This window comes from Podarcis erhardii (assembly GCF_964252035.2).
Source record: "Podarcis erhardii genome assembly, chromosome: 3".
NCBI classification, from domain to species: domain Eukaryota; kingdom Metazoa; phylum Chordata; class Lepidosauria; order Squamata; family Lacertidae; genus Podarcis; species Podarcis erhardii.
In genome coordinates this window covers 442325-458336 of record NC_138507.1, presented here as the reverse complement: position 1 = coordinate 458336, position 16012 = coordinate 442325, and the positions used below count along the sequence as shown (strand labels likewise).

At 47.7% G+C, this 16012-nt stretch overlaps 1 protein-coding gene across 1 annotated transcript in view; it reads right to left on the bottom strand.

Annotated features, from left to right (window-relative positions):
- COL4A2 (collagen type IV alpha 2 chain) overlaps positions 1-16012 on the bottom strand; it is a 215906-nt gene that overhangs the window by 107113 nt on the left and 92781 nt on the right. Inside the window, exons 5-6 of the mRNA XM_081855449.1 lie at positions 1595-1729; positions 1471-1515 (exon numbers count right to left, since the gene is read on the bottom strand). Of these exons, the coding sequence (XP_081711575.1) occupies positions 1471-1515; positions 1595-1729 (180 nt within the window). The remainder of the gene's footprint in view (positions 1-1470; positions 1516-1594; positions 1730-16012) is intronic.

Here is a 16012-nt window from a genome sequence, read left to right as displayed (position 1 = left end):
TGTGACATGGAGATCGACACCGCGTCTGCCCTATCCATCGTGTCTTGGAGCACCATCAAAAGACTTGTACCCAGAGTGTCCAAAAGGCAACTCGACTCTCACTGCATACACCTGAGAGACTACCAGGGTAACGACATTCCCGTGGTAGGCATTGGCCGGTTCCGGATCGCCTTCAAGGATTTTTCGGGCCTGCTCCGGCTGGTGGTGGTCAAAGGTCAGCGGCCAAGCCTCCTAGGGCTAGACTGGTTTGATTCCCTCGGCCTGAAAGTCACCAGCATCAACTGCATCTCAAATGCAGAGACTGAGGGTCTGATCAAAGACTTTGCCGAGGTTTCTGACGGCACTTTGGGTCAATATACAGGTACGCCCATCTCCTTTAGCCTTGATCCACAAGTTGCCCCCATCAAGCTAAAGCCACGCCGGGTTCCTTTTGCTCTCAAGGCTAAGGTGGACGAACAACTGGACAAGCTGATCGCCCAAGGAGTTTTGGAGCCGGTTGACCATGCCAAGTGGGAAACCCCCATCGTCACGCCTGTCAAGCCGGACGGGTCGATGAGAATCTGCGCCGATTAGAAGTGCACAATCAACAAGGCACTTCAGCAGCACGCTTATCCGGTTCCTGTTGTCCAACACCTGCTGCATTCCCTGGGTGAGGGTAAGGTCTTCGCTAAGCTGGACCTTGCCCAAGTCTATCAACAACTGCCCGTTGACGATGCCACCGCTGAAGCCCAGACGATCGTCACCCACCGAGGGGCATTCTGTTGCCACCATTTGCAGTTCGGGGTGAGTGTGGCTCCTCAAATCTTCCAAAGCCTTATGGAACATCTCCTGCAAGGGCTTCTGGGCATGGTACCGTATTTTGACGATGTCTTGGTGTCCACAGACTCACACCAGCAGCTGTTCGAGTGCCTCCGCACCATGCTGACCAGGTTCCAGGAGGCCGGGCTCAAGGTAAAGAAGGAGAAGTGCCAGATCGCCGTTCCACAGGTGGAGTTCCTGGGCTATCTTATCGACGCCTCCGGCATTCACCCGACAACATCCAAGATCTGTGCTATCCAGCAGGCCCCCATCCCAAAGAACAAGACGGAGTTGAAGGCATTCCTGGGACTGCTGAACTTTTCTAACATATACTCCTTTTATATATACATATAACTTTTATATACATATAAGTTTTATAACAGCTCTATATAAGCAGGCTGGCTGAACCCTTCAGTTCAGTTCTGTTCTGGCCTGTGAATAAACAAGAGCTGTTTGAAGAACCTTCATTTTATTTTGTCTGTATTTTTGATGTGTTTTTAATTTATGTTTGGCAACCACCTGGTTGTTTTAGAGAAAAGCGGGCCTATTTTTACATGTTACTGAACTCAATAGGCAGCAGATCTTTCATAATGGAAAGATTATTTGAAAGCAGTCTGAACTATTTACAGAGAGACCCTCTTATTTCAGTAGATTAAATGAGTGTCTACTTACAGGAATGCCATCTGCACCAGAAAAACCAGTGACCCCTCTTTGTCCCTAAGAAGAAAAAGGAAACATGATTAAAAAGCCCAGTCTTTCTTTACAGTTGTTAGCCTAATGGAAATTATATCATTACCGCTTCTCCCTTTGGTCCAGTTATTCCTGGGTGGCCTCTTTCGCCTTTATATCCTTTGTGCCCTGGAAGTCCTGGGATACCTCCCACTCCAGGCGGTCCTGGGAATCCCTGCTGCCCAAGAAGTCCTGGTTGGCCCTGAAAATCACAACAAACACAATTCTTTAGAAACTACGGTAATGCATGCAACACTTGATCTCTGCAGTAATGAAGAAACCTGTGCTTCTCTTAATAAAGAAGCTAGCAATTTTTACAGAAGTCTAATTCCTCTGAACAGTAACATCCACCCAAATATTTTTGCAGTGCAAATGAGTAACAAATGCAAGGAAGCCCTAGTTTTCACACTTTATTCTAGGGAAGTATTTCAGCTTGTTGACCAAGCATCAGAGAAGTCTCTTTTGCTATTGCATTTCAACAGTACACACCAGTGCGTCATTACCATACGGGTTTACTTAGAAATAAGTCTCACTGTATTCAATAGCACTTACTCCCAGGTAACTGTATAAGGTTGCAACATGTATAGAATTGTGAAGCCCACTTAACTGGGGAATGGTTTTTAAATATATAATTATATATATACAGTAATACCTCCGTGAATGTCTGCCTTGTCTAGCGTCCGTTCCGGTGAATGTCCACGGCAAACCCAGAACAGGTTACTTCTAGGTTTGCCACTCACACATGCGCAGAAGCGCTAAATTGCACTTTGCGCATGTGCAGAAGTGCAAACAGCTCCACACGCGTGCACAGATGCGCCACTTTGCCCTGCATTCTTCTGTCTGTCTGTATCCTGCCCATCTGATTGGGTTTCCCCAGCTACTCTAGGCAGTTCCAGCATATATAAAAACATAGTAGAACATTAAACCTTAAAAAGCTTCAGATGTTTCCTAAATGTTATATAATTACTCATGTCATTGACATCTGGTGGGAGGGCATTCCACAGAGTAGGCGCCACTACCGAGAAGGCCCTTTGCCTGGTTCCCTGCAACCTCACTTCTCGCAAGGAGGGAAGCGCCAGAAGGCCCTTGGAGCTGGAGCTCAGTGTTCAGGTGGGATGAGGCGGGTGGAGATACTCCTTCAGGTGTATAGGGCTAAGGCCATTTATTACAGATGACAAAATAGATAAATTATTATTATTATTATTAAAGTTGTATACCACCCTTCATCAGAAGATCACAGGGTGCATCACAACATAAAAATACAAAATAAAAAAGTAAAATAGATCCTTTACATTTTGAAAGTTTTATCTTTAAAATAGACCTGTAGATGGCACTCATCAACCACATCAACAGTAACACCAGAAAACTAGAACCACAAATGCACTTTTAAGGAATACTTCCACTAAATTCATTACAGTTTGAAGTGCAAGACTGTTTAGTAGGCAAGTAGGTCAGGTTTGGAAGGAGGCATTAGTTTAGTCTGCTCCCACGTCACCGTGACTCTTAGGCAAGAAGATTTGTCCCTAAAATGGTTACCAACAGCCTGCCTCTTGTTGCCATATATTACAGGAAGGAAAGCAATGTCTTGTGTAATGAAATATGATCCTGAATAAACAGACAGTGCCTTACATGGGCAATGCCTCATGTAGTCTAGCATGAAAAATGAGACCAGAACAGAAGGACTGAAGCACAAAGGAAAGTGTGCATTAATAAGTCTGATGAGGTTGTGTTGGGAAGTTGTATTTAGACAAGAGAAGAGTTACTGTTAATCTACCGCCATGTCAGGTATTCATTAAACAGTGTCAGAAGCCCAAACTACTCCACAGATGTGGGGGAGCAAAATGTTCCCCGTAGGAGAGATTTGACCCAGGGCTCCTAGGAGTATGTTACAATAACATGGGTGCCAAGGCAACTGTTGCGGCTATTCATGGACATAGTAATTCCCTTGCTAGCTTTTCTTAGGAACATTGGAAGGACTGCTGGATTTGCCCAGGGGGCCATCTGGTCCAGCCTCCTGTCCTCACAGTGGCCAACCAATTGCCCCAAAGGGAAAGCCACAAACAAAAGCAACTCTCCCCTTCTGCAGTTTCCAGCCACTGGTATTCAGAAGCATGGCTGCCTCCCCTGTGGCCAATAGCAGTTGGTCGCCCTCTTGTCCTCCATGAATCCGCCTGATTCTCCTTTAAAGCCATCCAAGCTGGTGGCCATCGGCTGCCTCTTGTGGGGGAGAGTTCCGTAGTTTAACTCTGCGCTGTGTTATCTGTCCTGAATCTTTCAACATTCACTTTCATTGGACATCCACAAGTTCTAGTGTTATGAGAGAGGAAGAAAAACTTTTCTCTATCCACTTTCTTCATGCCACACACAGTTTTATAAACTTCTACCATGTTGCCTCTTACTTGCCTTTTCTCTAATGCAAGGGCAGTTGCTCCACACTCTTAGGGGTGTGTTTTGTGCTTCAGCAGACAAGGCCACAGGCTCCCCTAGAGGTCCCTGGCCTGGCTGTCTCTTTCTGCGGTGCTGCCTCCTGAGTGGCTGGCTCCCTCCGTCTCTGTGCATTTGGGGTTTTGCCATGTTGGGGGTGCACTAGTGGAGTTTCTAGGGGTGTGGTGGGCATGCCGGCCACTTTTCCTGATGATTTGCTACGTTTGGGTAGTTTGGGTTTCCCTTCCCTTCTGGGCTGGATGAGCATAAGAGCATAAGGTAGAGTGACAGCATACCCCCCCCCCTTGCATAATGAGGGTCTAGGGATGATCAAGAAACAGTTTGATACTAAGCATGGTGATACGTGGAAAGGAGTCCAGAATTTGTCTCTTTTGCTGCTCTAATTAATATGTTGGACCTTTAGACACTGCCGCATTCATTCGCTGCCAGAAATTAAAGCTTATACCTTGAGTTATAAACACCTCAGGTTACAAACTCTTCAGGTTACAAACTCCGCTAACCTGGAAGAGTTACCTTGAGTTGAGAACTTTGCCCCAGGATGAGAACGGAAATCGTGTGCCAGCGGTGCAGCAGCAGCAAGAGGCCCCATTAGCAAAAGAATGTTCTGTTCTCTAGTTAAGAACAGTTTCAGGTTAAGAACGGACCTCCAGAACGAATTAAGTTCATAAGTAGAGGTACCACTGTACATGAAAAATAAAGGCAAATTCAAATTTATTTTTCTAAAATGCTAAAGAAGAAAATCTCACCATGTTTAGTCTAATGGTCATGTAATTTACTGTTCATTTAAACTGAGTCATCCAGACATATGACATTTACTCCCAGGAAATTAAACTAATTCCAGGGAGGTGATTCAGCCCTTAGAATGATTTTTAAAATTGCAAATAAGGTCAAAATTAACATTAAATCCTCATAAAAGTGTCTGCTAAGGAATTCTCTCTACTGAGTTCCCAAAAGTCATGTTCTTGTTTGTGAGCAGTAAATTAGACAGTCATCCAAACAACTAAAGAGGCCTCTCCTTTCTCATGATTCAAATTAATTTATCAGATGCTTCCCCAGACTATTTCATCTTTTGGAAAATAATCATGTCACCATATAATGTCACCAATTTGAATATTCTAAGTATTTTTTATCTTAATTTTCACATCACAAGTCACATAAAATAGTTTCAAAAGATCACAATAGTAGAATAATGAAAAATATAACATATACTATTTGTTTATAAAATACAGCATTACTCTTAAAAATCTTGGTTTAGGATTATTCTTGTGTATATTAGAATCACTGGCCCCAATCCTGAATCCAGCAGGCACCTGGGCCTCCCCATTGTCATCTATGGCAGCTGGACCTCTGTGAATATATGGGGTCCTCTTTCATACCTGGCAAGAGGAAGCATGTGTGTGCATCTCCTTCGGTTTACAAAAATTTAGTCAAGCCACTTGTCTAGATAGGATTTACAACTATCACTCATGCATGTTTTCCCAATATTCTCACCTAAATTTATTGAGTAACTTGCCTAATTACCAAACTATTCTACAGGAACCAAATAATGATAATGATAATGATAATAATGATAATGATAATGATAATAAATTATTTATACCCTGCCCATCTGGCTGGGTTTCCCCAGCCACTCTGGGTGGCTTCCAACAGAATATTAAAATACAATAGTCAGTTAAACATTAAAAGCTTCCCTGAAAGGGTAACAAATGGGTGGTTTCAGAGATGTGACGAGGGAGCAAGAGGACCTAGCTGTTACCTTAGGCTACCTCAACCCAAAACAGGTGAAAGGGAAATGTTATTGGTCAAAAGAGATACAGGGCAAGTTGAAACACAACCACCGAGCACAATGGCAGAGAACAGGATGCTAACTCTGCTCTGCCTGGGCCTGGTAATGGAGCGGATGAGGCCCATGGAGGTGAAACTCAGTCATGAGAAGAGGGAGCTACAGCTGGTTCTTCAGCCCTGCATAGATCTACAGGATTTGGAGCCTGGAGGTGCTAATTTATCTAGCGTTTAAAATGAAGGCCCAAGTAGACTTTGTGGCACACAGTGCCTTGGGCCCACTTCTGCTGACACCCCATTAGCAACCCTTTCTGGACAGTTAATCTGGCTCTGCTAAGGGGCCACAATAAGAGGCCCCAGACAGAACGCTAAGGCACACCACTTGCCACTTTTAAAAAATCAGTGCTTTATATCCGAGTTCAAATGCTTTCAGTGACCTTTTTCTGGGGAGTGGCTTTTAATCTAGTTCATAAAGAAAAGTGGGTTATAAATTTTCAAATACATAAATGCTGCTTGGTTCATTAAGCTCTTAAAGAAAAGACAGTATCTGGCACCAGTATCCTACATTAAAACACTCCGTAGGAAAGAGTGAAAACTGCATGGCCAGCTCATGGCTTCCTTTTCAGGCTGTGTGGGAGTTGTTCTCAAGACCGAGAATGTTCAGGAAGTTTAACACAGATGTTTTCTTTCAGGAGGCGTTAAAGACACCAGTAACAACATCTGGTTTTTTTGGTTGTTGTTTAAAAACATTATGAGAACATAATTTTCCTTCAAAGCTACTGATCACTGAAATTTCCAAACTATGCTTGTGGTCAAACTTGTAATCTTAGACAAGAATCTCAGACATGAACTGTGTAGTTTCTATAAGGAATAATTTCATTACTTCTGTTTAAATAGTACATGCTGGGAACAATCTTCAAGAATTTAACAGACACTATTTAAGCAGCCAATCTTATTTCTCTTGGGAAGGAATTCCGCAATCTAGGAGCAACAACAGAAAAGGCTCTCTTTTGTGTCACCACCCAACGTACTTCTGAAGTTGATGCGACCAATGTGATGTGATCACCTGAGGAACTTAGAAGTCAGGCAGTTTCATGTAAGGAAATACAGTCTTTCAGATAACTCAGGCCCAAGCCATTTAGGGCTTTTTAGGTCATAATGAGAACTCTGAATTGTGTTTGGAAATGGACCAGCAGACAGTGAAGTTGTTTTTACAGGGAGTAACATGTCCCCCTGTAACCGGCCCCAGTCGAGAGTCTGGCCACAGCATTCAGGAATAGCTGAAACTTCCAAATGTTTTCCAAGGCAGCCCTACAGAGAACACATTACAGTAGTCCAACTGGGATGTAACTAAGGCATGCCTTACTATGGTCCGATCTGACATCTTAAGAAATGGGCACAGTTGGTGCACAAGATGCAATTGTACAAAAGCACTCCTGGCCACTGCATCCAGGTTCAGGGCAGAAACCGGACTGGATGAGTAGTATAACCCCACCCAACACAGGCCTATTCCCTGATCTACCTTCCAAGTGACCAGGAGTACCTCTGTATTGAAGCTTCCACTTGTTTGTGCTCATCCATTACTGAGATCAGTACTGATCTGAAACAGATACAGCTCCTTTGATTGTGATGTCACCTGCTTACTAATGGCTTTGTACCCTAAAACTCCAGATGACATTTCACAGTGGTTTTATGTATAAAATAGCATGGAGAACAAGCCTGAGAGGCCCCACATGCCATTGGCCATGAGGTGAACAAGTGTCACCCCCAGTACCTCCTTCTGAACTTGCCCCTCCAGAAAGGACTGGAGACAATGCAAAACTGGCTCCCATCCCAGACAGGTGAATTAGAAAAAACCCCATAACAGCCACAGGAAGCTCGGGCAAGACACTATTAACAAAACATTATCTATCAAAATTTACTGGGCACTGAAAAAATATAAATGAAGGGAGAGCATTCCACTGACAGGGAGTCACAACATAAAAGTCCTTTGAATTGGGCTTGGAAGCATTCAGGCAGAACTGGTGCAAGGAATCATAAAACCCACTGAAAAATACCCCTTCCTCTTGGTTCATGTGGGAACCAATGACAATGCAAGAAATAGCCTCCAGAAGATCAAAAGAGACTACGAGGCTCTGGGCAGGAAATTGAAGCAATTAAATGCACAAATTGTCAGCTCATCTGTCCTCCCAGTTGAACGACATGGCCCAGGGAGAGAGGGAAAAATAGTGGAAGTGAACAGCTGGCTTCGCAAATGGCGTAAACAGGAACGGTTTGGATTCTTAGATCACGGACTGCAGTTTCTTGAAGATGGACTTCTGGCAAGTGATGGGCTGCACCTCACAACGGTTGGGAGGAATGTTTTGGCCAAAAATCTCAGAAACCTCATCAGGAGGGCTTTAAACTGACTAATGTGGGGGAGGGAGACAGTGCTCCTGAAGGTAGGGGTCTATCAATTGATGAAGATGATCATCCAAATGTCATAGACCAAATGGAGCAAACAGCACGCAGACCTAGTGGTGGGAGGAAAAAATCCTTAAATAAGAGACACGGGGGAATGATTAATGGACTTCAATGTCTGTACACTAATGCACAAAGCATGGGAAATAAACAAGATGAGCTTGAGCTCTTGGTACAGCAAACTAAATATGACATAATAGGCATCACTGAAACCTGGTGGGATAAGTCCCACGACTGGAATGTAACAATGAAGGGATACAATCTATTTCAGAGAAACAGACCAGACAAGAAAGGAGGAGGAGTGGCGTTATACAGTGGTGCCTCGCAAGACGAAAATAATCCGTTCCGTGAGTCTCTTCGTCTAGCGGTTTTTTCGTCTTGCGAAGCATTCCTATTAGCGGCTTAGCGGAGTAGCGCTATTAGCGGCTTAGCGGCAATTAGCGGCTTAGAAAAAGGGGGGGAGATGTGAAAGAAAAGGGGTATAAAGAAAAAGATTCGAGATACCAAATAGAGATAGTGAATAACGACTCCAAAACAATTTCTAAAATGTATAAAATTTTGTTAGAATGGCACACAATAGATGAGGAGGTGAAAGTAGTTATGATTCAATGGGCCAAAGATTTAGGATACAACATAGACCTTGGTGATTGGCAGAAAATATGGAATGAAAATTTGAAATTTACGGCATGTGTTACATTAAAAGAAAACGTAATGAAGATGGTTTACAGGTGGTATATGACACCTGCAAAATTAGCAAAGATGTACAAAATCTGTAATAAATGTTGGAGGTGTAAGGAGAAGGAAGGTACATTTATGCACATGTGGTGGGATTGTAAAAAAGTAAGGGGGTTCTGGGAGATGATACACAATGAACTAAAGAAAATGCTAAAATATAGCTCTGTTAAGAAACCAGAACTCTTCCTGCTGGGAATAACAAGAACGGATATAAGTAGGAGAGACTGTAAACTGTTTCAATATGCTACCGTCGCAGCAAGGACACTGTTGGCCCAGAGGTGGAAACAAGAAGAGGTTCCGACTTTGGAGGAATGGAGGTCAAAACTAACAGACTACGCAGAGTTAGACAAATTAACAGGGAAAATTAGATACCAAAAAGACCAGAAATTCATTGAGGACTGGGGGAAATTTACAGAGTATTTGAAAAACATATGTGAGGATAGTACAACGCTAGCGTGTTTCAAAGAAGCTTTGTGAAAATAGAAGGAGTATTGCCAAAAGGCAAGCAAAGATAGAAATATAATATTTAATGGCAATATCTAAAGAAGGAATGTGAGGAGAGGATTTGAACTACGAAAGATTGTCAGAGAAGTTGAGGGAGGTCCAAACAATGTGAAATATGTGATATATAAATGGATTGGTTTATTATTTTTTTTATGGAAAAACTTCAATAAAAATTTATTATAAAAAAAAAATAGAAAAAGGGGGGGAGGGAAAAAACTCGCAAGACTCGCAAGACGTTATCAACTTGCGAAGCAAGCCCATAGGGAAATTCGTCTTGCGAAGCTCCTCGAAAAACGGAAAACCCTTTTGTCTAGCAGGTTTTTCGTCTTGCGAGGCATTCGTCTTGCGGGGCACCACTGTATGTCAGGGATGTGTATACCTGTTGTCAGGGGTTCAGGAGCAGCGGTCTAGGGTTGAGACGTAGAGCTGCGCGCCGCGGCTTGGAAATCGAAACTGAACCTTAATAAAGACTTTTGTATATAGCAAGAACTGGCGTTGGTCCTTTGTGAGCTGGGACCTTGGGCAGCTCTGACAGTAAGCTCCATCTCATAAAAAAAAAACCTTCGCAGCGTGAGTTGGCGCAGCGAGGGGCAAAACTTGGTGTTTTGCGAGCTCACGAAGATCGGCAAGGATGGCTACAGGGGAGAAAGTGACAGCCCTGCAAGAAGCAGTCACGAGGCTTTCCATGGAAGTAGCAGCATCCAGAAAGAGAGAGGAGGAAGCAGTAGCGTTCTGCAAGGATCTGCAAACCAGGTGGGAACTGTTGAGCAAGGAGGGGCTGCCAGGACCCAAACCGGAGGGAATTGGCCTCGGAAAGAGGGGGGGCAGCATCGTATCCCATTTTGATGGGAACCTGCAGCAGTATCCTAACTTCAGGGCAGACATAGTTTTCGCGCTCAATTTGCTTCGGAAAGACTTTAGAGATGAGGAGGAAAAAGTGGGGTTCATAATAACTCATCTGCATGGGGAAGCTAAATCGTGGCTGCGCAATTTATGGCGTGAAAATGACCCCGCCCTCAAAGACTCCACAGCTTTTATCAAGGCTATGGACGCTTGTTTTAAATCAACGGTTGATGTGGATGTGGCCAGAAGGGAAATGCATGGTTTGAAGCAGGGGAAAGCCACTGTGAGACAATATCATGCCCGCTTTTTTGCGTTGGTAAATGCGCTGGGCTGGGAGAAAGACTCAGCTGCCATCAGAGACCTATTCTGGGAGGGGCTGAATGGGGCTGTGAAGGATGAAATTGCGAGGGGGGAGAGACCCAACAGCACTACGGAAGTCGTCCAAAGAGCGCTGGTGATAGGGGTGCGTCTGGAAGAACGCCCTTGGAGCAAGGATGACGGACGTTTGGGACGCACACCAGCCAGATCAACTCCTTTCCTACCCAGAGAGACAGCGCGCGCCCAGTCCACGCCTCCACTGGGAGGGGGAGAAGAGCCGATGGAGATAGGTGGTGCCAGGGCTCAGACAGCAACCAGAGCCCAAACACCAGGAGCAGTCAAGGCGAAGCCTCCAAGAGGGAGCAGGAAGTGTTACATTTGCGACAGTGCACAGCACATGGCCAAAGAGTGTCCCCAGAGGCTCCAAAAGCACACTGCAGCCTCAGCAACAGTAAAAGGAGCAGTTCAGCAGGGGGAACAGCTACAGGGAAACGACGAAGCCTGGCTGGAGGCAGAGGCACTGGGGCCCAGCCAGGTGAGTCAGTGAAGCAGTCCCCAGAGATTTTACAGCCCACAGACCCACTCCCGCCCAAACCGGTGGTGCAACTCACTGCATCGCTCCAGCTACCCAATGGACTCACTATGGAAGTGCCCATTACCATTGACTCTGGCAGTAATGCAGACTTTATAGGAGTGGATTTCATCAAGCAACATCGCATAGCGCTCCTGCCAGCCACGATGCCCCTGAAAGTCGTCACGGTCGATGGCAGAGAATTGCTGGGAGGACAGGTGGTACAGCAAACACCCCCAATGGTGATGCGAATTGGAAATCACGGGAAGTCATCAGCTTCAATGTCACCCACCTGTCAGACACGCCCATAGTATTGGGCATGAGTTGGCTGCACAGGCATAGCCCGGCATAACATGGTACCAGCGTCAATTGACCTTCTGCTCCTCCTACTGCGCAGAACACTGCATCCTGACTGGCCAAGAAGACGAGGGGCAAGAGGATGAACCGCAGCTACACTTAGGCATGCTGCAAGCGGTACCCCACAAGTATAAGGCGTTTTTGGAGGTCTTCTGCGAGAAGGAAGTGGACAAGCTGCCTCCCCATAGGCCCTACGATTGCAAGATTGACCTCCTGCCGGGGGCGACGCTGCCGACTGGGAAACTGTATTCCATGTCTGAAGACGAACTGCAAGAGCTCAGGGAGTTCATAGATCACAACTTGAAGCGGGGATTCATCCAAGAATCCAAAGCAGTGGGGGGCAGTCCCGTGTTTTTCGTGAAGAAAAAAGACACGCCCCAAAAGAGGCTTGTAGTTGATTACAGGGTCATAAATTCGAGGACGAAGCCCACGGCATTCCCCATGCCCAAGATCGACGATCTGCTCGCGACGGTGAGGAAGGGACGCATCTTCACCAAGCTGGATCTTCGAGGTGCGTACAACCTTATACGTATGCGGGAGGGCGATGAGTGGAAGACAGCCATGTTTACGCCTTTGGGCACCTATGAATACAGAGTTATGCCATTTGGTTTACAAAATGGCTCCCATTGTTTCCAAGCCTTCATGCACCACGTGCTAGCGGGACTCCTCTACAAGAAGTGCGTCTGCTTCCTGGACGACATCCTGATCTTCTCGGAATCGCAGGAGGCGCACGAGAGAGACGTCAAGGAGGTCCTGCAGAGACTACGGGAGCACAGACTTTACGCCAAACTGGAGAAGTGCCAGTTCGACATGACGGAGGTGGATTTCCTGGGCTACAAGTTGTCCGACAAGGGACTCGCCATGGACAGCACCAAGGTCCGCTCGGTGTTGGACTGGAAGAGCCCGCGCAATCGGAAGGAGGTCCAGAAGTTCGTTGGCTTCGCCAACTTTTACCGCAAGTTCATCAAGGGGTTCGCGATGGAGACGGCGGCCATCACGGACACCCTCAGCTCTAAGAAGAAGAAGATCACCTGGACGGACCAGGCGGAGCAGTCCTTTCAGAGACTCAAGCGTCTCTTCGCGTCTGAAGAACAGCTGCTACACGTCAACCCCAGCAAACCAATGAGGGTGGAAACGGACGCCTCGGACAGAGCGGTGGGGGCAGTTCTGTTGCAGCAAGATTCACAAGGGGACTGGAGGCCGTGCGCATTCTACTCCAGGAAACTCAGCAAGTCGGAACAGAATTACACCATCTGGGACAGGGAGTTGCTGGCCATCCATGCAGCCTTCAAGGCGTGGCGGCACTTCCTCATCGGAGCCAAACACACGGTGCAGGTCCGCACGGACCATAAGAACCTGGAGTACTGGCGCACGGCACGGTTCCTGAACCAGAGACACATCCGCTGGGCGGAGTTCTTTGCGGATTTCGACTTCAGGATAGAATACATCCCGGGAGACAACAACGTCATAGCGGATGCGCTATCCAGGAAGCCGCAGTATCTCGAGGAAGCGGCACCGGTGGCGGCCAAACACATTTTCGCACCGAAAGCGTGGGCATGCGCTTCAGCCACCGTGGACCTGGACGCGGTACGTCGCGCGCTGCAGACGGATTCCTTCGCACAATCCAAGATGGAGGAGGTGCGAAGAGGCACAGCGAAGGACGACGAGTTCCAGATACGGGACGGACTGCTCATCCGCAAGGGGGCCCTCTACGTGCCGGGAGACGACCTCCGCGCGAAAGTACTCCAGCAGCTACACGACGCGCCCAGCGCCGGGCACATCGGCAAGGACAAGACGGCGGAATTAGTAGCCAGACACTTTTGGTGGCCCAAGATGAGGGGAGAAGTCGCAGATTACGTCACTAGGTATGACACGTGCCAAAGAGCCAAGCCAGTACACAGGCCGCCGGCGGGACTGCTGGAACCGCTACAGACGCCGCTCGAACCGTGGGAGAGGGTGGCCTTGGACTTTGTCACAGAGCTGCCCAGTTCGCGGGGCAAAGCAGCGGTACTCGTGGTCGTAGACATGTTCACCAAGATGGCACACTTCATTCCTTGCGCGAAGGTGGCCACGGCGGAACAAACCGCCAAACTGTTCATAGACCACGTGTTCAAAGTGCACGGCTTACCACGCTCCATCCTGTCTGACCGGGGTCGCCAATTCATCTCCAGCTTCTGGCAGAAGCTGCTGGGCATCCTGAACGTCAAGATCAACTTAGCGTCGGCGAGACACCCGCAGACCAACAGACAAGCGGAGAGGGTCAACGCCATCATGCAGCAGTACCTGAGATGCTACGCGAATCAACAGCCCTCGACCTGGGTGGACTACCTACCGCTGGCCGAGTTTGCCTACAACAACACGAAGCACGTGTCCACGGGGGTGACACCGTTCTTCGCCAACAATGGACGCCATCCCAGAACCTTCCCGGGATTAGAGAGAGTGGGGGAGGGGGAGCCACAGGGAGCAGAGGCTTTGGCAGCGGAGTTACAGGAGGTCCACGAGCAACTCCGAAGGCAGTTGGAGCTAGCAAAACATGCCTACAAAATGCAGGCAGACAGACACAGGAGAGTTGGGGAAGACATCCAGGTGGGAGACTGGGTCTGGTTAGCAGCCCAGGCAGTGCCGGCCAGGACGTTAGCTAAGAAGAAGCTCGGACACAAACAGCTAGGGCCTTACCAAGTCGAGGCACAAATCTATCTGGTAGCCTTCCAGCTGACACTCCCGGAGGGCTCCAGAATGCACCCGGTCTTTCATAGATCAGTGCTCACACCCTACAAGGAACCCCACAGGTTCCAGGCGCCAGGGAACACACCAGACCCACCTCGCAAATCACCAAGGGGGGGGGTCGCCGAGAGCAGGGCCACTCAACGAGGTCACGGAGATTTTGGACTCGAGATGGGGGGAAGAAGGGGTGGAATATCTCCTCGCCAGGGAAGGTACCCCGGCCAGCGCCAACAGCTGGGTACCGTACTACGCGGTGGAGGAGCACTCCCTCAAAGACGAGTTCCATGCACTCTTCCCACACAGACCTATGCCAGCATATTATTTCGACGAATATATTTTCACACCCACACTTTCAGCCAGCACGTTCCAGGGGTTCTCATCAGACGAAGAACCAGCACCCGACACACGCTCACCGGAGGGATCACTCTCGGGGTCTGTTACAGACCGCTCTTATTGGTGGGACGATCAACCGGAGGTGGGGTGGAGCAGGGAACTGCTGAAGGGGTCTTGGCAGGCAGCACCCCCCAAGGCGACCGGGGGGGGGGGAGACGGACATGGACGTGTTGGGGGAGGATCTTGGGTTCGAGCACAGCTGCAGAGAAATGGAAGCAGAGGAGATCGACGTCGACAAGCCCATTCCGGACTGGCCGGACCCAGACGGCCAGATGCACACCAGAGGGGAAGAACTGTATCCCGCACTCACCCCCACAACACTGGAGCACCCGGAACCCGCATCCGAAGAGGGGAAGGGGGGGCTTTGAGGGGGGATGGATGTCAGGGGTTCAGGAGCAGCGGTCTAGGGTTGAGACGTAGAGCTGCGCGCCGCGGCTTGGAAATCGAAACTGAACCTTAATAAAGACTTTTGTATATAGCAAGAACTGGCGTTGGTCCTTTGTGAGCTGGGACCTTGGGCAGCTCTGACACCTGTGAAGAGATCCAAGATTTAGAACCTCAAAGCCAAAGTGAGAGCATTTGGGTCAAAATTAAGGGAGAGAAGAATAACAGGGACCTCATTGTGGGAGTTTACTATAGATCCCCAAGCCAAACGGAGGACATAGATGATGCCTTCCTGGAACAGATGGCCAAGCATGCAAAAGGAAGGGAGATAGTAGTAATGGGGGACTTCAATTACCCGGATATTTGCTGGATGTCAAACTCAGCCAAGAGCATAAGGTCAAACAGATTCCTCACTGGCCTTGCAGACAACTTCGTTGTCCAGAAAGTGGGAGAAGCAACAAGAGGAACAGCCATTTTAGATCTGGTCCTAACCAATGTTGATGACCTGGTTAGTGGGGTAGAAGTGGAAGGATCATTAGGCGCGAGTGATCATGCTCTTCTGAAGTTTACTATACAGCGGAAAGGAGCAGCCAAGCATACTAGGACTCAATTTCTTGACTTTAAGAAAGCCGACTTCATAAAACTTAGGGAAGTGCTGGGTGAGATCCCATGGACAGTAATACAGTGGTGCCTCGCAAGACGAAAAGAATCCGTTCCGTGAGTCTCTTCGTCTCATTCGCCCATTAGCGGCTTAGTGGATTAGCGCTATTAGCGGCTTAGAGGCTTTTAGCGGAGAAGCGGAGAAGCGGCTTAGCGGGGTAGGGGAGGGAAAAAAAGTCAGAAAAACTCGCAAGACATTTTCGTCTTGCGAAGCAAGCTCATAGGGAAATTCGTCTTGCGAAGCACCTCCAAAACGGAAAACCCTTTTGTCTAGCGGGTTTTTCGTCTTGCGAGGCGTTCGTCTTGCGG